This window comes from Meles meles, chromosome 16 (genome assembly GCF_922984935.1).
Source record: "Meles meles chromosome 16, mMelMel3.1 paternal haplotype, whole genome shotgun sequence".
Classification (NCBI taxonomy): domain Eukaryota; kingdom Metazoa; phylum Chordata; class Mammalia; order Carnivora; family Mustelidae; genus Meles; species Meles meles.
Genome location: NC_060081.1, coordinates 61,844,572 through 61,869,125, shown reverse-complemented (window position 1 = coordinate 61,869,125; position 24,554 = coordinate 61,844,572). Strand labels below are relative to the sequence as shown.

General features: G+C 54.3%; 1 protein-coding gene across 1 annotated transcript in view; it reads left to right on the top strand.

The window, feature by feature from the left end:
• Positions 1 to 3,501: 3,501 nt before the first annotated feature.
• TGM2 (transglutaminase 2) overlaps positions 3,502 to 24,554 on the top strand; it is a 33,270-nt gene continuing 12,217 nt past the window's right edge. The window contains exons 1-8 of the mRNA XM_045981643.1: positions 3,502 to 3,632; positions 6,629 to 6,808; positions 11,656 to 11,898; positions 15,511 to 15,629; positions 18,279 to 18,407; positions 19,471 to 19,648; positions 23,540 to 23,675; positions 24,347 to 24,450. Coding sequence (XP_045837599.1) covers positions 3,623 to 3,632; positions 6,629 to 6,808; positions 11,656 to 11,898; positions 15,511 to 15,629; positions 18,279 to 18,407; positions 19,471 to 19,648; positions 23,540 to 23,675; positions 24,347 to 24,450 — 1,099 coding nt within the window. The 5' untranslated portion in view covers positions 3,502 to 3,622. The remainder of the gene's footprint in view (positions 3,633 to 6,628; positions 6,809 to 11,655; positions 11,899 to 15,510; positions 15,630 to 18,278; positions 18,408 to 19,470; positions 19,649 to 23,539; positions 23,676 to 24,346; positions 24,451 to 24,554) is intronic.

Sequence of the window (24,554 nt, the reverse complement as noted above, 5' to 3'; positions counted from 1 at the left end):
AACACCCCTACCTCACCCCATGCCAACTCAGGGGAGTCTGGCCCTGCCCTCCCTGGGCTCCCTCATGCTAGACACTGCTCATCTGGCATTAGTCACCAGCTGGTAGAAAAATTGAGGCCTGCAAATGCCCTATCATGGTCCCACCCACTGCTGCCTTGCCCTCACCTCTCCTCCTAGCTCAGCCATCCAGGGCCATCTCTGGCCTGGCGGGGGGGGGGGGTCCCTTGCCCTTGGGGAATGGCAGAGCCCAGGCATGGTCTGGGAGCCCAGCTGTGCTGTGTGACCTCAGGCGGTTTACCCAACCTCTCCAAACCTTGTGCTTCTCTTCCTTTCCTTCCTTCTTTCCATTCTTCCTTCAGCTCTCTCTGACTCATCCGTCTCTCTCTCGTGCCACAAACATTTATTGAGGCACCATGGCTCAGGAGCATGGACCACTGCCTTTAGAGGCCTCACTTGCCAAGAGCTGTAGGACTGAGCATAACCCAGTGCCCTGAGACCCCGCCCCTGGGGGCCGGGATGGGACAGGACTGCGCTCTGAACCGTGGGAGAACCAGCACAGGCTTTTGAATCAAGCCCGGGTTCCAAGCCCCCGTTTCCTGACTGTGTGACAAGTCACTTCACTGTTCTGAGCCCCAGTTTCCTTATTGAACAAAAAGACAAAAGCCATATTGTGAGGTTTAAATGCCACATCTGGCTGGTAAGGGGTTATTCAAAAGTTCTAAAACTTCACCTTTGCCTCTACCTCAAGGCTTGGAGATCCATATGGAGGCAAAGGACTGTTCTCTCTAATGGCGGAGGTTAGGCATCAGTCAGTGACCCCAGATACAAGACTTACCTGGGATGCAGGGAGTTCTTCTGAGCGCCTCTACCCCAAATGTTCTACGTGGTCTGCAACCTGCTTTACTTATACATCAGACTGTCCCTGTTTGGGGGGAGGGGAGTCCTGATTCTCGATGGCATCATCATTAAGTAGTTTTAGGTAATGTTTTTTTGAGCATTTACTACTGTGCCTGGTACTGAACAGACATCATCTCTAATCCCCAGAGGTGGAGGGGGGGGGGTTGGGGAGGGGGTCCTTATTATACCCATTTTGTAGAGGAGGAAACTGAGGTTCAGAGAAGTCTAGTAATTGCCCAGAGTCACACAGCCAAGAGTGACCTCAGATGCTCCCCATCCAACCATTGCATGGCACTTCTCCTGCATGGGATGACGAAGGACCAGCCTCCACTCTTTCAGGACCTGGAGTGGATTATCACCCTCTCTGAGCCCCTGTTTTTCCTTTAATAAAATGGAATTTTGAATCCTTACGTGTCCAGTAAGATAAAGTAAGGCAGAGTTTCTCAGCCCCTCTGAACGGATAGGAAAACTGAAGCCCAGAGTAGGGCAGGGGTGGGGCATGTCTTTAGGCCCGGCCTGGGCCCTGGCCCCCCGCCTGCCATTTCCTGGCAGCCAGTCCTGACCCCGACTGACCCTGGGTTGCTCAAGTGACTGCATCACTCAGGTGACCATGGTTCTCTGGAAAGGGGAGAGGAAGGAAGCACAGATAGCTGTGTGCGCTGGGGACAGGCCCAGGGTTCTGGAACAACCTGGTGGGTATTCTAATAAGACTCATGTGGGTTCCTGTCCTCTAGGGAGTTAGTTCCCAGAGGTTACAAGGGAAATAAGCAGCAAGTAAAGAAGAAGCTAGCATTTCCAAATGGAAAAAAAATGGATAAAAGCAAAATCTACCGTTTCAATCAGGGTGGGGCCAACACTTGTAGAACCATAGTAGCCTGCGGATCTCTTTCTGCAGAACCTGACTGTCCCCAGGCTTCCTGCCCTTCAGGCCCAGGTTTGGGGACACTGGTTTCTTTGTTCCAAAACTCAGGGACCCTGGTTGTCAAGTGTTCATTACATCCTTGGTGGTCCACCTCAGTCATTCTGGTAGACTCTCACTCTAGGCCTGTAAGGGAGGAATTCTTGTCCCCATTTTGCAGAAGGGAAACTGAGGCCCAGAGAGCCAAAATACCCGCCTGTGGTCACATGACTGGTCACGGTCAGAGTGGGAACTCAAAACCAAGTTTCTTGACTAATGTCCACTCGCCCTGCTTCTTCCTCTGAGCTCTTGCCAGCTGCAGGAAACGGTTTTTTACAACCTCTGTAAAATGGGGAGCAATTACAAGTTTCGCTCCCAGTGTTACTTATATTTTACAGGTCAGCACTGTTATGAGTTTGTTCACCAAGATCCCAGGCAGGGCCCATTGGGCCCAGGGACAAACATCCATGGAAGCAACGTGGGTTTATTCCTTGCGTTGTGTTACACAGGAATGGGAACGAAGACCAATGTGGTAGCCCAGATCCATCAACAGATATGGAACTCATTCCAGAAAAAAACTGGGGGAGAGCTACAGGCCCCGGTCTCTCCAGGGACCCTCTCCACTCAGGTCTCATGTAAGATGTATCAGAGGCTCTGGGGAACCAGAGAGACCAGGATGGGCACAGCCAGGGTGCTATGTTCCTAGGGTCAGAGGTTGAATCCCTGGAAATCCAGGCTTTGGCCTCTTCTGGCACACAGGGGATCTGCAAGGAAGCTCAGTGGAGGGAGAGGGGGAGAGGGGGAGAGGGGAGGAGGGGATGGTTGGGTGAGTGGATGGATGGATGGAGGGAGGGAGGGAGGGATGATGAGGGAGTCGGAGGTTTGGATGGGAGAGGCAAATTATCAGAGCTGGGCTACAGGAAGAGGTGGGGGTGTATCAGTTTGTGGGCATATCGGGGCGTCTGCACGTGAGCCCGTCTCTGCGTGTGTCCGTGTGTCCATGGGCGCTCCAACCTGCTTTTGCATCCACACCTGATGACGCGTGCGTTTCTGTGAGGTCGGTCCATGTGCATGCGGGAGCTGGCTACATCTGGACACCTGCTGGTCTGTGGGTGGCGTGGGCTGAGGACCTGTCCGTGTGTGTCTGGCTGTGTCAGTGTCCTGGCATGTGTTGGTGGTTTTCATCTGATTTTGTATCCCTGTCACTGGTTCTCTGTGTCCGGGTTCATCTGCTGTATCTGTTGGAGCGCCTGTGTCACTGAGCACCCGCGTCCCAATGTCTCTGATTGTGTCTGTGTCTGCTTCATCTGTATCTGAGTGTGAGTGTGTGTGAGTGTGTGTTCTCCACCCAGGGCAGACCTGACTGTGGGTCCGTGTCTGTGGGTCCAGGTAAGCTGCGTCCTGGTGATGCTCTGTGTCTGTACCTGCCTGTGTGTCTATTTCTGCGCCTCCGTGTCTCTGTTACCCAAAATCTGATTAGGTGTCCAGGTGTGTCTGTAGGTCCTGGTCTCCTTGCACAGCTCGGTCCGTTGCTGTCCCAGCCTTGATGTCTATCCACTCCCGCAGGGGGCGCCCTTGCCCAGCGGCTGTTCCCTCCCTCCCTCAGGCTCCTGCCCCTGGGGGCACCCTAACTGAGCGGAGAGCGGTCCCAGACTGGGCAAAGGTGGCCCCACCAGATCCCCGCCTTCCACCACGGCCCCGCCCCCTGCTGCCCAAAGCGGGCTATAAGTTCGCGGCTCTCTCAGCTGCGGCAGTGCTTGCCTTCAGTGGTCGCACTTGGAGGGTCCAGCCACCAGTCGGAGGAGGAGCCGCTGCCACCACCTGACCATGGCCGAGGGTGAGTATCAGGCTCAGCGCTGCCACCACTCGGGCGCCCTGCCCCTGGCCATCCCTCCCTGGTCTCAGGGGTCCTGCCTGGGAAACACCTGGCCAGGGGCTGTTCAGTCCCTAAGTCCCCCAGTTTGGGAGCGGCAGGAAGGCTGGGCTGGGTGAGGAGTGCCTGGCTCCCAGTCCTGGCCCAGCTTGGGCCTTTTACTTTCCCCATCCCCAGGGCATGATCATTAACCCTTGCCTCCCTGGATCAGATGAGGCAACGGAACATGAAGATGTGTTGTAAACTGTAACGTACTGGGCTAGTGGACCATTGTCACTTGTCCTCAGTCAGATAGTGGGGATGGGTCCCATGAGGCTGTGCGGAAGGGTCTGGCCTGGCCTCAGAACGCTTAGTTTTGGTTAGTCCCTGCCAGCTAGAGAGGCATGCACGTTCTCCCTAGTGGTGCCTGGGAGACTGCTTGCCTCCGGGGCCAGAGAAGACGTTCCAGCACCCTGCGAGGGACTGGCCTGCTAGCAGACGGGTTCTCTAAGGTCCCTCCAGCCCTAAGATTCTGCAACTCTGGTCTTGGGCCACTTGTTGACCCTTAGTTTCCCCTCCTGTAAAATGGACAGCCCTGCAGGTCTTTGTACCTCCATGAGGGCCAAGAGGAGTAGAGAAGGGATCTGATTAATTTCTTACCTGCTCCTCCCACTACACACGTGCGCACACACACGTACATGGTGGCAGCACTTCTGTCCCAGGGGAGGGATTTCTGCAATGGGGGTGTCAGTGCCCAGATGCGCTGTACCCCCTGTCCTGGTTAACTCTTGGATCAAGTCCACCTGAAATGGCCTCAGCACACTGCAGCCCCTGGACGGAGGGTGGGGAGAGGGAATGTGAAGAGGGAGGCGGGGCACGTGGAAAAGGGAAGAGAGGGAAAAACCCGTGGACTTGCCTGACTCTCAGTGTGACCTCAGGCCACCTTAGTCCCTATCTGGGATCTGGCTCCCCAACACAGGGCCTCAAAAACCAGCTCAAGGCTGGCTGTCATGGGTGACCTAGGTGGCCGCTTGTCTACAATGCATTTTCCCATCCCTGTCCCCAGGAGAGGCTCTGTGGGGGATAGGGGAACCTGGAGGTGCCGACTGTATGAGTCACCTGCCCTAGTACTACGGTGGCCGCTTCCTACAGGGGTCCCACTGGCCTGGAAGACTGCAGCTCCTTTCTCAGCACAGAAATCCCAGGATCCTAGAACTCAGTGTTTCTGTGCCTTTGGAGCTGGTCATGATTTCTGGCAATCCTTCTTCAGACGATAGCCCAAGAAGGCATCCTACCTGCCCCAACCCAGAAACTGACCATCTCACGATATTGGGGGGGGGAGTCTCTTAACCACTTAAGCTTTCTGGAATAGAAGTTTCCAAAAATAATGTTTCCTTACCTCAGCAGGCCAGCAGGAAGCTCTTTCTGGTGGCTCGGAGGTCTCTCCCACTGTGACTGCAGAGGGGTTCAGCTTCCTCAGGCCTCCTCCCACGCTCAGAACAACACAGGAGTGGGAGGCAGGGGAAGGAAGGAGTGGGAGGATGGTGAGCAAACCCTGAGCTGTGAGTGAGGTGGTTTCCAGCGCAGGCTTCAGACTCCACAGCCCTGGATTCAAATCCCTGCACTGGTGCTTGCCATTGGACCTGGGACCACAGAATATTTCCCTGTGCCCCGGGGAGCTGGTGATAGTACCCGTGTGGGTGGAGAGGCTGTGAGCTTTAAGTAGAGATAAGCCATGTCAGGATCCTCCCTCAGCAGTCACCAGGCACTGTGGGATCTTCCACGGCAAAAGTCAGGGGACCTGAGTCAATGTGTCCGTGGAAGGACCAATTTGCTGGATGACTTTGGGCAAATCCCTGCTCCTGGCCTCACTCAGTTGGAGCATGTACTCTCCAAAGACCCCACAACGCTGAGCGTCTACCTTGCCCACTCTCCCCATGCTACGGTCTTCCTAATCATGACCTTGAGCTTGCCAAGATTTATGAGGTTTGCACTTCCCTCAGACCTCCACCCACCCACCACCCCTGCCTCCGCCCTGGTCTTCAGCTCCCTCCAAAACTATCAGTAGAGCTTTCACATATCAGACTTCTGCCCTGGGCCAGGCCTTGGGGAAGGGGTGCCCAGACTTCAGAAGAGGTCCAGAGAGGGAGAGAGACCTACCCAGGATAACACAGCAGCACGACAGGACCAAAATGGAGGTCCAGAAGACTCCAAACCCCCTGCATTTAAAAAAAAAAAAAAAAAAGTTTTTATTATGGAGAATACTGAACGTACATCAAAGTAGAGAGAAGTTTAGAAGAGTTTTTTAAAAAGTAAGGATCTAAGTAGGCCGAAATGTCTCTTAAGTTTCTCTTAACTTATAGTTTTTCCCTTCAATGATTTTTTTTTCCCTTGCAATTTATTTGTTAAGGATCCTGCGCCTGTTGTTTCCCAGAGTGTGTGTTTCTGTCAGTTGCATCCTGGTTCTCTGTTGAACATGTTCCTCAGTCCTCCATATTTCCTATAAATTGAAAATGGAAACTAAAAGGCCAAGCCTGTGTAAATAACCTACGCCAAATACTGCTCCCCACCTCATTTTTAACAAAAGGACCCTTTCATAAGGACAGAGCAGCTTGCTTGAAGAAAGCAGGTGATGGGCAAGACACCAGGCTGAGCAGTTCACAGTGGTCCTGGGGACAGATGAGGAAGGTGACACCCAGAAAGGGGACTTGCCTGAAGTCACACTGCCAGAAGGTGGCAGAGACCTCCCCCACATACCACAGTGGGCATGACCTTGTGACTGAGCGTTGGGGACATATGCCCAGTTAGCCCCACGGTGGCAGGGCGGGGTGGGGGATTGGGAGGGGGTAGGACAGGTAGGCATTATTTAGAGAGGGCTGACTCCCAGATGACCCTGGGGGTCCCCACGTCCAGGGAACCCCGGGGTCACAGCCGGCTGAGGGAGGCCACCACGACTCACACCCCTCCCACTGTCTCCGTAGATCTGGTTCTGAAGAATTGTGATCTGGAGCTGGAGGTCAATGGCCGTGACCACCACACAGCCAACCTGTGCCGGGAGAGGCTGGTGGTACGGCGGGGCCAGCCCTTCTGGCTGACCCTGCACTTCGAGGGCCGAAGTTATGAGGCCAGCGTGGACAGCCTCACCTTCAGTGCGGTGACCGGTGAGTCCTTCCACCATCCCCTTGCCCTGACCTGTTCTGGGATTTCATGGCCCCTTGACAAAGGGGCATGGGGCTCCATTCCTCTTTGCGCCCTGAGGAGTTCCTAGCAGCCACTAGCTCCATTTTACAGATGAGGTAATTGAGGCCCAGAGCGTGGAGGGGGTAATGCCCCAGGCCACCCAGACTCATAAACAAATGGGCTGGACACCCGGGTTCTGAAAACCCGTTATCACCAAGGAGTGGGGCTCAGCTTCCGACCACAATGGTCTATCAAGGTCCGGCTGCTCTTCCCCACATCAAAACAGCTTTCAACTCTTATCAACAGCTACTTCCCCAAATCCACACAATCCGACCAGGCTTCTGGCTCTGGCTCAAGTTGGGTACATCTGGGTGGTAGAGAACCTAGCAGGCTCCGTCTCTCTGAGAAGACAATTTTGTGTTCCCATAGTTCCTTCTCCAGGCCTCGGTAGGCTACCTCAGGCTTGGGGGCTGACCGACCTGGATTCTGGTACAGACTAAACTGCCCACCCGCTGTATGACCTTGGACAAGTTGCTTAGCCTCTCTGTGCTTAAGTTTTATCCTGTGCAAAGTACTCACGGTGGAAGGTTGTTAGGGCAGAAGGGCCTGACATGGGAGATTGCCTTGTAGATGTTAGCGGCTGTCGCTGCACTTGCTCCGGGGCTGGGGTGGGGGTGGGGGGTTCCAGCGATGGGTGAAGGGACAGTGAGGCCCCAGCCACCCCATCCCCAATGCCCAGTGCCCAGTCTTCTTGGTTTGCCATTCCTGGGAAAGGAGCCTTGAATGCCGAATCTCTGGATTGGGCTTTGAATGGGAACCACTCCCTTGAGGTCAGCTAGGGGCCGCCTGGCTGGGACTCTGCAAGAGGGTGAGAAAGGCCAGTTCTTTCTGAGACCTGCAAGGGCAGAGAGAGCAACAAACAGGCTCAGGCCTGTATTTACCTGGCAGCCCTTTGATAAGGCTTATCGCTGAGCCTGCAGACTGGCCACGGATATCCACCCCATGCCTTTCCTCCCTCTCCCTCCCCTTCTGGCAGGGATACACCCACTCTCCAGGGCTGGCCACCCTCACAGACAGCCAGCAGCTTCAGGGCTCATTTTAACTGACCTGAGGAGCCTCCAGGAGCCTCTGATCTTTTCAGCCTCAGTTTCCCTCTCTATAAAGTGGAACGCTGTGGTGCATAACAGGATACCCTGAGAAGAGTCAGGCTTGGGATGATGAGAATCACAGCACCTATAGAGCACCTGCTGTATGCATGCTCGTCCTAAATCCTCCCATCTTGGAAGCATAAGGAGACCCCATTTTACGGATGAAAATACTGAGGCTCAGAATGGTTGCGTTACCTGCCCAGGTCGCATAGTGAGTTAGGGACAAAACAGGATTCAAACCCCGCCCCCAGCGTTGAAGCTTTCCTTGCTGCAAGCTGACAGCAGGCACATTGACCTACTTACCATGAGGGCCAGCCAGCTGCAAGCTGACAGCAGGCACATTGACCTACTTACCATGAGGGCCAGCCAGCCAGGCCTCAGTTTGTTCCTCTGTGAAATGGAATGGTCGAGGAGTTGCCAGTGGGAGCTACCTGTGACTTCCACCTTCTTTCACTTCTTTCACTCTCAAGGCATTCCCTTTCTTCTTCTCCCTGCATCTAGGCAGCCTGCGGCTCGGTAATTAGGCCCTAAATTAAGGGTTGGGTGGCCCGGTGCTCTTCCCACCCTAGCAACTCATCTCAGCTCTCCAGTCTCCACCGACTTATCTCAGACCCAAGCCAATCCGCCCTGATCACCTCCAGAGCCCCGGCGGGCTTCCTCTCTGGAGGCAATACAGCTTCCGTGTCTGAGTTACCAAGAACTCTGATGCAGTGGGGAAGCCTAAGGGACAATACCAGGAAACTGGGCCTTTCACCTCAAAGCCTGCCTTGGATTAGCACCCAGCCCCAGGCCTGGCCTGGCCACCCTGATCGGGTGCCAGAACATTCTAGCTTGTAATCACCCTGTACTACCTCTTTAGGGAAACTGAGGCCCAGAGAGGGGAGAGCGCTGGTGAAGGCCGCTCAGTGAGCAGAGTGTGTGGTCTGACCCTATATAGACCGAGATGCTGTGTATTTTGCCCAGAAGGTTGGAGACCTGGCAGGCTCTGTTATGGGGAACAGACTACAAGAGACAAACACCGAGACTGAGGTCAGCATAAAGAACCTTCATGAGGCTGATAGAGGGCTTTCCTCCAGACGGTTTCCCTCATCCACTCTCCCAACCCCACACCAACCGTGGTCTAGGAGAGTCCCCAGGACTCCTGAATCTCCAGCTCACTTGGGCCCAGAGGGGTCCCTGAAACATCTCTGAGCCCATAAAAGTACCACGTGGAGCGGCAGCCAGTGAATTTTCCGAGCTGGCTTACGTGAGCAGTGGTGGGACAGCCTGTCCTCATGCCCCCTGCCCAGGGGACCTTTCCTTGGAAGAAAGGGGTGTGTGTGTGTGTGTGTGTGTGTGTGTGTGTGTGTGTACGTGCGTGTGTGCGGCTGCCTCAGGATGGAGAGAAGGAGGAATGTGTTTCCTGACCTGTCCTTGAGGGTGGTACATCAATAATGACAGTGGCCGTGGGACCCAGCCCAGGCTGTTACCATGGTGACCAGATCACTGATTCTCCAAACAGGGATATTTCTGAGAATGAAGAGAACATCATTAAGAATTAAGCTGGGGCCACGTCTGTAAACGGGGACTGTCCCAGGCAGACTAGGCCATGTGGTCCCCCTGACTTGGTCCCTTTCAGACTCAGTTTCCCTCTCTGTAAAGTGATTCAGCTGAACAAGGCAATCTCTACATTTCACTCCAGTCCCCAAAATCTGTGGTTTGGCTTGCGGATTCTGACTTTTAAAGATCCCTTTTGGTGACATGGAGGAACGCTCGCGTATCCTGTGTAATTACTGTTTTAGTCACTGTTTGGAATGCTTTCTACGAAGTCTCTGACAGTCCTCTGAACTGCGTTAGGACGTGGGAGTGACGGTAACAAAAAATAGTTGTTTACTGAGCACTTACTTTGTGCCAGACACTGTGTAATGTAACTCTACCTTTTTTTAAAATAGATTTTATTTATTTATCAGATAGATATCACAAGTAGGCAGAGAGGCAGTCGGCGGGGGGGGGGGGGGGGGGGGGAAGCAGGCTCCCCACTGAGCAGAGAACCTGATGCGGGGCTTGATCCCAGGACCCTGGGATCATGACCTGAGGGGAAGGCAGAGGCTTTAACCCACTGAGCCACCCAGGCGCCCCTACCTCCACCCCTTTAAGCTTTACAGTGACCTTATAAGGAGGTATTTGTAACTGCCTGTAACTGACCCTATTTTACAGATGAGCAAATCAAGGCACAGAGAAGCTAAGTAGCTTGTACAAGGTCACAGAGTCAGTTTGAGACCTAGAATCAGACCCTCCCAGGCATGTGGTCTAAGCCTGTTTTCTTCTTTGATGAGAAAATTGCAGATCAGAGAGGCCTGCTGACTTAGTCCTGGTCACACAGTGCTCAGAGCCTGAGCAGGAGAACCAGACCCTGGCTGCCTCCCGGGGACCCAGTGAGGCCCAACTGCTCAGGAGCATTTAAAGGCTTACAGCCAACTCCTGGCACCCAGACAGGGCCCCGGAGGCCTGTGTCATGCCTGTTAGCTCATGGTTATATTTGGGCCTGGGCATGGGTGGGGCTGGAGGGTTGGGAGGAGGGGCAGAGTGTGGGGAGGGAACCCCTCAGGGAACAGGCCCCCATATTGTCCGCAGCAGGTGGGCCGGGCTACACGGAGAGAGATGGAAGAATAAAAATAAACTTTCCCGGGCAGCTGCCCAACTAGGCAGAGAAGGTTCTGTTTCTCCTCTCGGCCACCCAAGTCCAGAAAGGATGACCAGCCCCTCCTTGCCCTCCCATGACTCAGACCTGCCTGTGGAGGCAGGCTTCCCCCAACCAGAAAAAGCAGCCAAGCTTGATGCCGGCTCCCTCTCTCACGGAGCCTTCAAGACCCCTACAAGGGAGCACAGGAATGAGAGGTGCCGTGGAGGACAGCCCAGAGCCTAGAGACCTGGGCTCAGATGCTAACTTTGCCCCAGACCCCTGGTGCTATCCTTGGGAGACCCTCCTTTCTCTGAGCCTCAGTTTTCCTGCTTGTACAACGGGTCTCAGGGGAAGCAGGAAGTGCCAAGGCTGTGGGGTGGGGAGGGGAGGGTGATGACCCCTGCTTGGAGCTGCCTGTGGAGACACAGAGGCCAAAAGCTGGAGGGGGCCGAGGGGAGACAAACACCTAGAGGCTGGGCGGGCCAACATCCCACAGCAAGGGGCCTCTCAGATGGGATTCCGTGGGGGATATCGGAGGACCGAGGTCCTATCCTGCTCAGAGTCTGAGCTGCTTCTTCTGAAAGGGAAAGCTGCTTCCTAAGCAGGGAAAGCATTCAGGTGGGAAAGGGGATGGACCCGAATGATTCCTGTGGAGCCCAGGGACGGGGAGGGTCTTGTGCACAGTCACGGCCACCCAGGCAGCCTGACTGAGACCCTGCCCTGGGTGGAGCTGTCCCTTCTCCCAGGAGAAATCTGTCTGGTGCCTGTGGCTTTTTCCAAATTCTCGCAAAAGCACCCCGCCAGGCTGGGGTCCGATCTTCACTCTGTAGAGGAGGAAACCAAGTTGCAGGGAGATGACCCCTTGCCAAGGTTTCCTCAACAGTCAGCAGTGGTTAGCAGCAGAACCAGGCCTTCAACCCCAGCCCACGGGACCCCCCGGCCTGCGCCCGGCCCCTCTGCCAGGCCGGCTCCCTCCCTGCCCACATCTGGCTCACTGCCACGGCCTTTTCCCCACCAGGCCCAGCCCCCAGCGAGGAGGCTGGGACCAAGGCCCGCTTCCCGCTGTCCAGTGCTGCAGAGGAGGGCGCCTGGACGGCCGTGGCGGTGGACCAGCAGGACGGCGTCCTCTCGCTGCTGCTCAGCACCCCGGCGAACGCTCCTGTCGGCCTGTACCGCCTCACCCTGGAGGCCTCCACCGGCTACCAGGGCTCCAGCTTCGTGCTGGGCCACTTCACTCTGCTCTTCAACACCTGGTGCCCAGGTGAGCTGAGCTCTCTGTGGAGGGGGGACAGGGGGAGCTGGGCAGGGCTGGACCACCCATGGGCGCCACGGACAGTGGCGGGGGGGAATGGGGCCGAAGATGGAGGGAAGGCCCCTCTGGGCAGAGCCATGCTCCCGCCTCACAGGAACCTTGCCGTGTCCTGTTACCCCCCTCACATCATACAGGAAGAGACAGGCACTTGGAAGCAAAATGCCTTGCCCGAGGCCACACAGCTGCCAAGCGACCTCACCCCACATCTGAGGCGCATGTGTTCCCTGAGCCCTGTGACCTGGGTGTGCAGGTGTCTGGGGTTCACAATCCCAGTCAGGAATGGGGTGCCCAGGGGAATGCCCGGGGCCACGGCTCCATGCCTGGTTCTGGTTCCTGGGCTCTGTTTGAAATTTCACCAGACTGGCTTGGGGAGGGGAAACTGAGGGAGACGGAGGCCGAGGGTGGCCGGAAGCGGTGGGCAGGAGCAGTTAGGTGACCTACGTGCCTCCTCGATGCTTCATCTCAACAATCCCAACTGGGAGACTGTCAGTGTCCCCGCAGGGCTCGGAGAGTGGCCTCTGCAAGCGCCTCAGTAAGTGGACTAGGCTGGACAAAACTAGCAGGCTGGCTCGAGGAGGAAGGGGGTGGCCGGGGCTGCCACACCCCTTCCTGGGCCTCAGTTTCCCTCTCGGACTAACAGTGCAGTCAGAACTGTCTGCTTCTTGCTCCTGCACAGTGAGGCAGACAGACAAGCTTTGTGGGTGGGCCCCACCCTAGGAATGGGGTGCCCTTCCTCAGAGCTGGCACCCAGCCACAAATTCTGGCCTCTCCAGCGCCAGACAACCAACTCCTTACTGAGACACTGCTTTATATTTTTCTTCTCCATTTGGGGGGCATTTTATAACATCGTTGAGAGGATTTTTTATTTTCTCTTTTATATATTTTGGCTTGTATTTTTACTTATCGCAGTAAGACATGAGGATGTCCTCTTCCTATAATATAAGGTTTAAGCACTGTAGGGAAACAGCTCCCACTTTGACTTTCCTTGGGGAGCGGGATTATTAGCTGTCTTGGGGGACTCATCTCCTTAGATTCCGGTGTCTATGCCTGGAGACATTGCCGCCTTAATGGGTTTCTGTGTCCCTCTTAAACACAAAAGGATCCCACAGTACACATCAGCCTGTGACTTATTTAACGTTTCCACTCCACCACACATCCTGATGATCTCTCCACATCGGTGTGCATACACAACTGCTTTTTCTTTTTTTTTTTTTAAAGATTTCATTTATGTATTTATTTATTTATTTGAGAGAGAGAGAGAACACAAGCCAGGGGACATGGCAGAGGGGGAGCCAGAGAGAGAAGCAGACTCCCCGATGAGCAGGGAGCCTGATGCGGGGCTCGATCTCAGGAGCCCGGGATCATGACCTGAGCCCAAGGTAGACGCTTAACCAAGCCAACCAGGCGCCCCTGCTTTTTCTTTTTAAGAGCTCTCAGAGTGCCCTGTATCTAGCCAGTGTGCATCGTTCATTGATCTGGCCCTCTACTCCCGGGGAAATGAGGTCGTCCCCAGGGCATCCTTACAGGAAGGGTATCTCTGAAGAACCCTTGTTCACACACCCTGGGGCCACATGGAATGGTTTCTCGGGACAGAAGCGGCCTTGCCGGACCCCAGTGTAGACTTGTTTGGATTTTGTCAATCTACAGAGCTTATGGCTAGTAGGCCGCCTGGCCCAGGGAGCAGGAAGAGGCCAGTGTCCCCTGCTGCTCACCAACACAGCAGGGTTTCAGAGCTCAGGGAACAGGGAATGAGGTTCTGGGGATGTCCCCTTCCTCTGGCCTTTCCTCCAACCCTGCCCCAACCCCGCCCTGCGGGCTGGGGTGGCTGTCAGCCAAACAGCACAGTGACTAAAGTGACCCACATCCCAGGGTGGGAACCTGGAGGGGGGCGGAGGAGCTGGAGATGCAGAGGCAGGAAGGTGGGTCCAGTGGGGGCGGGGCTGCTGGGTAGGGACACTGCTGTCCCTCTGGGACGTGCCCCTGAAACCAGAGCCTTCCACCCCTTCAGTGAGGACAGGAGTCTGGGAGGGAGCGAGCATGAAGTATGTGCAGGACCTCTTGTCCCCAAGGCTGCCACCTTGACCAGCAGAGCTGGGGGGAGGGCACTGTCTCTGCCACCTGGGTCAGAGTGGGGACAACACTCTCACCCCAATGACAAAACACCGTGGGTTTTTATTTCTCTTTCGTTCTTTCTCCTGCACCATCAGCTGACTATAGTTCATTTGCTGGAAGTTTTATTTCTCTTTCGTTCTTTCTCCTGCACCATCAGCTGACTATAGTTCATTTGCTGGAAGGCTGATTTTTATCTGGGGCCCGGGGAGCCACAGTGCAGGGTCTAGAAGGCAAAAGATGCTCGGCCACTTCCACACTCACTTCGCTCTGTGCCATAAGAGGGGGCCCGCAGATGGGCCTGACGGAGTCTGGGGGCCCAAGGGCCCTGAACAGCTGCGTTCCAGGCGAGTGCAACTGTATTTTTAGGGACCCATAAAAATGTTTTAATTTCTTTTAAAATCAGAAGGAAAAAAGAGAAAGTTTAGGTCAGAGAATACGTTTTAATATGTAATATTAATATATTGGTCATTATACCAGTGCAGTCATAAAATTTATTATTATTATTATTACTATTATTATCTTTTTTTTTTTACAGAAGAAGGGGCCCACTGAAGTAAAAATGCCTAGGGCCCACCAAAATCACAAAGTGGCTCTGAATTTCCTCTTCCCAGCCTCAGTTTCTTCACCTGTGAAGTGGGGGATGGTAAAGGCCAGCTTGACCTTTGACCCTCTGCCACCTGACCCCGATGGCCCCAATCCTCTTTTCTGTGGTGGCCAGCCACGGGGAGCTAAGTGCCATCCCAGCAGCTGTCCCTGTCCTGTCTCTGGTCCTCTGTTTAGCAAGTCATTCCGCCAGACTCCGAGTATCTAAATCTTGGTCATTTCTCAAGGCAGCAATCACAAGCCACCGCCTCTAGGGTGCCCTCCCTGACCACCTCCCCGACCACTGGACAGGACCCCACTTCTCCTGAGCCCCAGTGACCCTAGAAGTTTACCTTGAATCAAGCTCCTTCTCACACTGGCTCAGGGCTTTAGCTTGCAAAGCCCCTTTGCAGGTCTGCATCCCATGTCACCCGCAGGGAAGACAGAGAGGGGGACGAAGAAGGAGAAGTGATCTCCCCAAGGTCATACAACAAGTGAGGATCAACTAGGAGATTCCTGACTCCTGTGCTCCTTGATCTCTTGGGTGGGCATCAGTTTTCCTACCTGTAAAATGATTTTTCAAGGTCCCTTTCTCATCGCACTCTTGCGGAAATTAAATGTAACATACATCATATGCTTGTCACGGGTAAGTGTTTGAGAAATGGCAGCCACTGGTAACACTAGCCAAAAACACCTCATCTCATGGGTATGGGATTATTAATGAATGATTAGCTTTTCTGATTCAAAGATAGAAGGACCTCCGAGACTCTGACCTGGCCTTGGGTCTTGGCCCCCTGGCTGCTGTGTCTTTGGGGACCCTGCACCCTGCCAGACCCAGAGCTGAGGCCCCCTCCTTTCGGCCCCCAGCGGATGCTGTGTACCTGGACTCAGAGGAGGAGCGGCAGGAGTATGTGCTCAACCAGCAAGGCTTCATCTACCAGGGCTCGGTCAAGTACATCAAAAGCACACCTTGGAACTTTGGGCAGGTAGGGCCACATCCTGCCCTTCCCAACTGCTGTGGGCCGCCTGGGTATGGGGCCCTGGGTCCGAGGAGGTCAATTTTCAGATGTGTGTACTGGTCTCTGAGCTGCCCTCCCCATGCTGTCAGGGATTCAAGGGCCCTGGAGTGGCTGGAGGATCAGGGGAGGGGTCCAGGCCAAGCCTGAGGTCCTACAGCAAAGGGTTACCCTACCCACTGTGGGAACAGCAGCCCCAGATTCAAAGTGGAACAAGAATCAGGAGAGCCTTTGGGAATTGTGGGGCTGGCAGGTGCTCCAGGAGGGAGAAAGGGAATATTCCAGGCCATATACCAAAATGATAGAAATGCTATTATGTGTGCTGAGAGGAGGTTTTATACTATTACCTAGATCAGTGGTTTTCAAACTTGAATGTATCTATAATCACCAGAAATGTGTGTTAAGATACAGATCAGGGAGTCACGCCCCTAGTTTCTGGCTCAGTAGGTCTGGGTGCAGGCTGAGAATTTGCATTTTGACAAGTTCCCAGGCAATGCTGGTGCTGCTGATCGGTGGACGTAGCTTGCGAACCACTACCTGTATCGGTCAGCTACTGCTGAATAACAAACAAGCCCAAAATGTACAGGCTTAAAACAACACCTGTTTATTATTACTTACAAATCTATGGGTCCGCTGGGGTGTGGCTGCCTAGGCTGGGCCTCCAAATGGCACATCTCTGTTCCAGTGGTTCCTCGTCCCCCAGCAAGTCAACCCAGACTGGTCATTCGAAGTAGGGCTCTTATTTCCTCTGCCATCCAACCTCCCATGACAATTCTTGAGATAGTGCTGAGAAAACTCACAAATCAAGAGTCATCACACTTCTTCCTGGCCCTGGTGTGTTGGGGGGTGTTGGCCTTTTGGGTCAAGGTTCACCATGAGACTTTTTCCCAACAGCCCCTGGGGTAGGATTTCCATATGCAGGCCCCCAGAGCCCTGCCCTGGGGCCACAGGGAAGTCTTCCCTGTGTGGTATGGGGCTCTGGCCTCAGTTTCCCCATCTGAGTACTGGGGATACTAATTGCAAGAATATCTGCTCAAGAACCTATTGCCCGCTCTGCAATGTACATGAAATGGTGGTGTGTGGGGGGGAGGGGTACAAAAAATACATCATGAAGTCAATGGGCTCTTATTTCCCAGCGATCTGTATTCCCCCCCCAAGAAACAGAACAAAGCCAAGTCCTTCCTTTCATTCCCCGAGTTCCTGTTCTGTGTCCAGGCTTATGTTGAGCCATTAACGCAGCCCTCGGGAATCTTCCAGAAGCCATCACAATCCAGAGTTATAAGACCGAGAGGAAGGAAGTGAATAACTGGATGGGAATCAGGGTGATTCCTGTCGTAGGCAAGATCTGAGCTGGGCAGTGGAGGAGGTGGAAACATGGTATACAAGGCAGAAGGAACTGTCTGAGCAAAAGCTCAGATGTGGGAGTTTATGTTGTGCTTAAGAAGAATTCTGTAGCTCAGGGAATGCTTTATGTCTGAAGGGGTTCCAAGAGATGAAATGGGAGAAGTCACCAATGTCCAGGTTGTGAATGTCAGGCATATGGCAATAGAGAGCCACAAAATGACTCAAAGCCATTGAAGCCTGGTTTGGGACAAGACTGCAGAGGTGAGTAACAGGTCACTGTTACTGGTCAGAGTGGTCAGAGACATAGTCCAGTGTAATGGGACAAGGAGGGAGGGCCCTACTTTTGATAATAGTAACATTTGAGTTGCAAGGATAAGAAGGTGTGAGCCACACGGAGAGTGTCAGGAAGAGCATTCGAGCAAAGGAAACAGTAAGTGCAAAAGCCCTGGGGCAATGAGTGGTGATAATGAGGTCAGAGGTGGGGTGGAACACAGATTGTGAAGGGCCTTCCTTGCAGGTCACAGGGAAAAGTCTAGATTTTATTCTAGGTGCAGTGGAAACAGAGGAGATAATTTACCTCCATTCCAATCAGAATAGTGTATTGGGGTGGAAGGGGTTGGGGGGTAGAGAGGATTCTCATCAACTCTGCAGGGTGAGTCAGGCCGTAGGGGAAATGAGATATTTGGCACAGCGGAGATGGGAAAGGGGCAGTGGCAGGGCCTGAGGTGACTTTGAGGAGAGGGAAGCCCCAGGGACACTGTGGGTTCTACTCCACCTTCCCAGGACTCCCCCACCCCCAGCTAGGCCCTGAATGCAGGCACATCCCTTCCTCTTTCTCACAAACTCAGTCATTGTTTTCCCCCTCCCCCACCCCATCTTGGGTCAGGAAGATATGGCATCACAGAGACGGGGCAGACCCAGCCCAGACTTCCCTAATGTATGAGATGAAACAGAGAGGGCCTAGGGGCACCTGGGTGGCTCAGCGGGTTAAAGCCTCTGCCTTCGGCTAGGGTCATGATCCCAGGGTCCTAGTGATCGAACCCCACATCGAGCTCTCTGCTCAGCAGGGAGCCTGCCTCCCCCCCTCTCTATGCCTGCCTCTCTGCCTACTTGTGATTTCTGTCAAATAAATAAATAAATAAATAAAATCTTTAAAAAAAAAAAGAAAGAAAGAAAGAAACAGAGAGGCCCTATAGCTGCAGGGCTGCAAGTCAGGCTTCCTGGAGGAGGTGGCTTCTCATTTCCTGCATCTTTCTCTTGTTTTTCGCAACACAGTTTGAAGACGGGATCCTGGACATTTGCTTGATGCTCCTGGACATGAACCCCAAGTTCCTGAAGGATGCCTGCCGTGACTGCTCCCGCCGGAGCAGTCCTGTCTATGTGGGCCGGGTGGTGAGTGCCATGGTGAGTGAGGGACTGCACCCCACCCCAGGGTCGGGGCCCATCGTGGGTCCCAGTAGGGCCCCCCACATTCCCGTGATGATGGAGGCCACACTCCACACTGGGCTTGGTTGGGGGGACCCAGGAGATGGGGAAGTCTCAGCTGAGAGAGCTTATATTTGGAAAGACAAGATTTACATAAATAAGGGTAATGTCATGTGGTCCCTAAAAGCAATTCATCTATTCATTCACTCATTCAGCAAATATTTATTAGATGCCTCCTGTGTCCTAGGCATTGGAGGAACAGGTAGGTGTAAGGCATGTATGGTCTCTAACTTCATTGAGCTTATATTCTTGTGGGTGGGTGGGTGGGAGGAAACAGACATTGACAGCAACACTGCAGGAATGTGTCATAATCAGAAATGATGATGCCGGCACTGAAGGAAGCCAGAGGTGCAAGAGTGCCTAATTGCAGAATCCAGCTTCAGGGAGAGGCTTGGGGGGGGGGACCTCCGTAATTGATGATCCCTAAGCTGATATCGTAAGTGGGAGAAGAGTATTCCAGGGAGAGGGCACAGTTTGTACAAAGGCCCTGAGGCGGGAACGACTTTGGCAGGTTTGAGGAGCAAAAAGGAGGCTGGCGGGCTGGAGTGGAGTGAGCAGGGAGGAGTGGGGTGCAGGAGGTGGGCAGGAGTGAGACCATGCAGGCCTCATGGGCCACAGTCAGGAGGCTTGATTTTATTCTCAAGGCAATGGGAGGGTGAGGGAAACGACACAATCCAGGCAGGGGCCGGAGGGGGACTTCGTAAAACTCAGATCACATCTTGTCACCCTCCTGCCACCCCATGGCTAAATTCACACCACCAGTATCACCTTCATGACCTTGACCCCTCGCCACCTCCTCCCTTCTCTCTCCCACACGCCAGGCTCCAGCCCCAACCATCTCCCACATACCAGCCCATCACACCTTGGTATCTTTGCATGGGCTGTTCCCTCTCCTAAATTCCTTTCCCTGCCTTTCCCCATGTACTGAACTCACAGCACCTGCTTCCCAGGCTCAGTCCCTCTGATGCCCTGCTGGTTGTAGGTCAACTGCAATGATGACCAGGGTGTGCTGCTGGGACGCTGGGACAACAATTACAAGGATGGTGTCAGCCCCATGTTCTGGATCGGCAGTGTGGACATCCTGCGGCGCTGGAAGACCTCGGGCTGCCAGCGTGTCAAGTACGGCCAGTGCTGGGTCTTCGCTGCTGTGGCCTGCACAGGTCAGTGACATGCTGGGCAGGGGCGGTGGTGGGGGGTTGTGGCTGGAATCTGCTCACAGCCTCCCTGAAACCTGGGGGAGTGCAGAGAGAGCACTCAAGTGGGAATCAGGAGACCCCAGTTCTGGTCCTGCCTCTGCCTCCAACACCACCAATGTACTGTGAGGCCTGGAGTCGGCAGCTGTCCCTCTCTGGCCCTTTTTCCAACAACTACCCTGCAGGTGGTTATTAGGATCAAGCGATGTCATATGGGAGGCAGCCTGGGCTCAGGGTTGAGAAGATGGGCTTTGGGGCCAGGCCCCCCTGAATTTAAAAACCCTGGTAACATTCACCTGCTCTGTGACCTTGAGCAGATGACTTCCTTCTGAACCTCAGTTTCCTCGTCTGTAAAATGGGGGCAAGAGGACCTTCCTCCTAGGGTGGGTTGGTAGAAAACTGCTCAGTGCAGAATTCAGCCCAGTGCAGCTCTCAGTAAATATTAGCTCTTACTAACTTAATAGTAACAGTCATATCAATGTCAAGAAAGGGAAGGCACCTTCTAAAATGCAGGTGAGGCAAGAAAAAGCAATTTAAAACTAAAATGGAAAATAAATCTTTTTTAAAAATCTTAAAAATTTGAGCCCAGAATATGGTGAAAATTGTTCTGGGCTGGGGATGGCACATATGAGAATGGGTCAGTATCCTGTACCAGTTAAAAATACAGACTCCAGAATCAAGGCCCGATTCCCAGTCCCAGCTCTGCTCCTTACCAGCTGTGTCCCAGGTAATCACTGAGCCTCTCTGAGGCTCAGTTCTGTTACATGTGAACTGGCCCTAACAACAGTGCCTTTACCCTGGGGCCATTGTGAGGATAATGTATGAAGGGCTAGAAATGATTTCAGACGCATAACACTGAATACTTACCTCCTGCTACAGGATTATTCTTATTAAGATGACTACCACTGCTATATCATTTATTTTATTTATTTTTATTTTTTTAAAAGATTTTATTTATTTATTTGGCAGACAAAGATCACAAGTAGGCAGAGAGGCAGCCGGTGGGGGGCGGGGGGGGGCGGAAGCAGACACCCTACTAAGCAGAGAGCCCGATGCGGGGCTTGATCCTAGGACCCTGAGATCATGACGCGAGCCGAAGGCAGAGCCTTTAATCCACTGAGCCACCCAGGCGTCCCTGCTATTATCACTTATTAGGCTTAGGAAATCTAAGAGGCTGGTCCTGAATCACAGCTTCTCTAACTCCAGGACCAGGACCCAGGCCCAGAGAAGGGCCTTGGGGCGTCCCAGAGCTGTCTTCCACACCAGCAGTCTGGGTAGGGGTGGTGTCGCCTAGGTTCCCCACAGGGCTGTCTCTGCTCCCCCTTCCTCATGGCCAAACCACCCAAGCCTGACTGCTTCTGGGACCTGAGCATTCCCTTTTCTTGTGCAAACTCCCTTGTCCCAGACCTCTTCCTCTGAGGGGCCTAAAATGCCTCCTGAGAACCCCACGGGTTTTCTGGAGACCCACCACCATCTGTGGCCTGGGTCCCTGAGCTCACCTGCAGGCACCTCCCTCCCCCGGGGCTGTGACCTCCAGAGGTCTTGCTCGAGACCCCTCTTTCCCCAAGGCCAGGGCTGTGTCTGGCTCCCTGCAGCCTTCTCCCAGGCCTGGTGCTGGACGGAGCCAGGGAGAAGTGGCCCAGAGGAGCAGCCCCCCAGGGGCTTCTGCAAGGAGCGTCCTGCTGGACTGGCCCAGGGACTCTGGTGTCCCGCTGCCTATTTTGAATCCCAGCACTTTTGCCAGCCCCTGGGTGGACTTGGGCAAGAAAACTGGGGTCTTCAAGCCTTTCTCCTCACCTATTAAGTGGACACAGCAGTGACAGAAATAATTCCCAGGGAGATGTCACTTCACCCAGTGTCTGGTTCAGCTTAGACTTGAGTTTGTGGACTTCCAGGGCAAGTTGGGATTCCTCAGCCGGATCCTGGAGCATTTCAAAATGTCTGAGAGTCATTTGACTGGATAGGCGGTGACTGGATGGGCATTTGCCGTGACACTTGCAGTGACGGGCACCTGTGGCACCCTGCCCTTCTACCCTGGGCACCGGGCAGATGAGACTGCCCACACCCACTGCCTCTCTGAATCACCGCCACATCCCTGAAAGTCGCTATTATTAGCTCCTCTTAGAAGAGGAAATGGAATCTCAGAGACCGGAAGTGGTTGCCTGAGGTCACACAGCTGGGGAGCAGCGAGGCCAAGCTTGAACTCAGGCATCCCCGGCTCTGGGGCAACCTTCTGGCCTGAGCCTGGGATGAGGAGGCCTCTTGGGACACCAGCTCTAGAACGGGGTGATGCCTTGCTCCTTGCCCAGCTCTAGAACGGGGTGATGCCTTGCTCCTCAGGTGGCGGGGACAAGCCTCCTCACACCTGGTCTGTGTCCTGAGGCCTGTCTTGGGGCAAGGCCTGGGATTGGTTTGCAGAGTCTACTGCCGGCGCCTCAGGGTGGCAACCAGGCAGGAGGGGGAGGATCAACGCTGCCCTTCCTTCCCCCTTCCCAGAGGCCCTGATCGGGGCCAGAATCTAGGGCCTGACTGAGACGTCTTACCCTGCTTGACAGAGGGCCCAGATCAACAGGGCAAAGGTCACACACACACACAGACTCCGCCCACCATCTCCAAGACTCAATCTCAATAAAAACTAATTAAAAAGGCAGTCCCACAGGTTACATTCAGTAGGGCTTTTCTCACTTTTTAAGAAAAGATATTTCTTTCCTTTATCCCACCCCAAGAATATGTTACTTTCACAAAACACAGAAAAAGCTCATTAAAAAATGAGGGAGTGAGAAGGCATCAAAAACGCCGCCTATCAGGAGCACCCCGCCATTCAGGCACGAATCGTGCCCTGGGCTTCCCTCGGAGGTCTGTAGGTGCCACCTGCTGTCCTGCCTCCTTGCCCCCCACGCCCCCCGTCACTGTGACCTCTGTAAACTGTAAGCTTTGGCGTGAGCACAGGGCCCTCCCCTTCCACGACGGTGCCCCAGCACAACGGCCAGCCCTGCATGTGTACAATGACCTTGTGTGGTAGAGGAGGAAACAAGGCTCAGAGAGGTGGAGGGACTGGCCCCAGGTCACACAGCCCAAAGCAGCCAGCATTGCAGGGAAGGCCCCTCGACCCTTGTTCCCTCTGCTCCCTGCTCCACTCTGTGCTCCTTGCCCTGACTCTCTACCATTTCCTTCCCTTCTTCCCTTTTCCCCTTCTTCCTCTTCCTCTTTCTTCTTCATCCACCCCTTTATCCATTTGACAAAATTGTCTGTGCCAGGCCTGTGCTGGGCTCTGGGCACATGAAATAAGACAGATCACTCACTGCCTTCAGAGGACAAATGAAAGGATCTCTCCTGTGCCTGTCCATTGCGAATGATGATGAATCCCCAGTCTTGCTATGAATGCAAATGACGGAGCCATCTAAACCTGGTGGGTGGCCTTCCAAGCTGAGGGAATAGCATAGGCCAATGTCCTGTGGCTGGCAGGAGTGTACAGTGCTGGAGGAACAGTGAGTGTGGCTGGGGAAAAGTGCCCAGGAGGCGGTCAGGGGCCAAGCTTTGAGAGGTCTGGCCTTGACCTTAAGGGCCATGGGGAGACATTGAAGGTTTAGCAGAGGATTGTTGATGTCAGACTTGCATTTTGGGGTTTCCTTCTGTTAGCAGTGAGGTGAGGAAGCCCAGTGGACATGGGGTGACCAGTGAGGTGGGCACTACCATCCAGGTAAGGGGAAGGTGCCCACCCTCACCACCTGGATAATGGGTACGGTGCTGCCTGGGGTACAGATGGGAGCATGGATGCTCAGAGCAGGGAAGATGGCTCCAGATCCTCAGCTCATCCCCAAATCCCACTTTCCATCCTGTCCCCTCCCCCACCCCCAGTGCTGCGGTGCCTTGGCGTCCCCACCCGAGTGGTGACCAACTTTAACTCAGCCCATGACCAGAACAGCAACCTGCTCATCGAGTATGTCTACAACGAGTTCGGAGAGATGCAGAAGGACAAAAGCGAGATGATCTGGTGAGCTGGGGCCCAGAGTCAGGGGTAGAGCCCACTGGGAGGGTCCTCTGGAAGGGAGATTTAGGAAGACTTCTCAGAGGAGGTCACATTTGAATTGAGATTAAAAGTTGAACAGTATTCAGACAAGGGGGAACAGGGCCAGGGAGGGCTCTCCAGGTAAGTGCCCCAGCATGAGCAAAGGAGGGAAAGTCAACACACAAAGTCAATAATGCATGAAAATGTGTCAGGGTGTTGGGTTTTCAGGAGTCTGGAATGCCAAGTGAGAAGGTCTGGGCTTGACTCCAAAACCAACAAGTTGTCACCAAAGGCTTCAAACTGGGAGAGGGACTCTGATGACACCGGTGCAGGGGATCAGAAGGGGAGAGATTCCAGGCAGGGGCCTGGGGTGTGGCCCAGGCAGGCCTGAAACGGGGCAGAGCCCATGAGCTGGAAAAGAAGGGACAGCCAAGAAGCGAGGAGGTCCCATCCGCAGGACTCAAGGAGCCACTGAAAGAGGAGGGCTGTGGGAGAGGTGCTGACAATGACTCCCCGGGCAGGAGGGAGCACCTGGCTAGGGCCCAAAGGAGGAAGAGCAAGCAGGTGTGTTGGGGATGCTCTGGGCTGAGCATAGGACAGGTGAGTGCGTACTGCCCACGGGAGAAGTGTGAGTCCTCACTTCATTTCTCCAACAGGAACTACCACTGCTGGGCGGAGTCATGGATGAGCAGGCCGGACCTGCAGCCGGGCTACGGCGGGTGGCAGGCCCTCGACCCCACGCCCCAGGAGAAGAGTGAAGGTGGGTGGGCGTGGCCCCCTTCCCTAGGCCGGCAAACTGAGGGTTGGTGAGAACTGCTCCCCCAACTGCCAAGTCCCTCAGCCTGGAGTGGCAGAGCCAGGGTC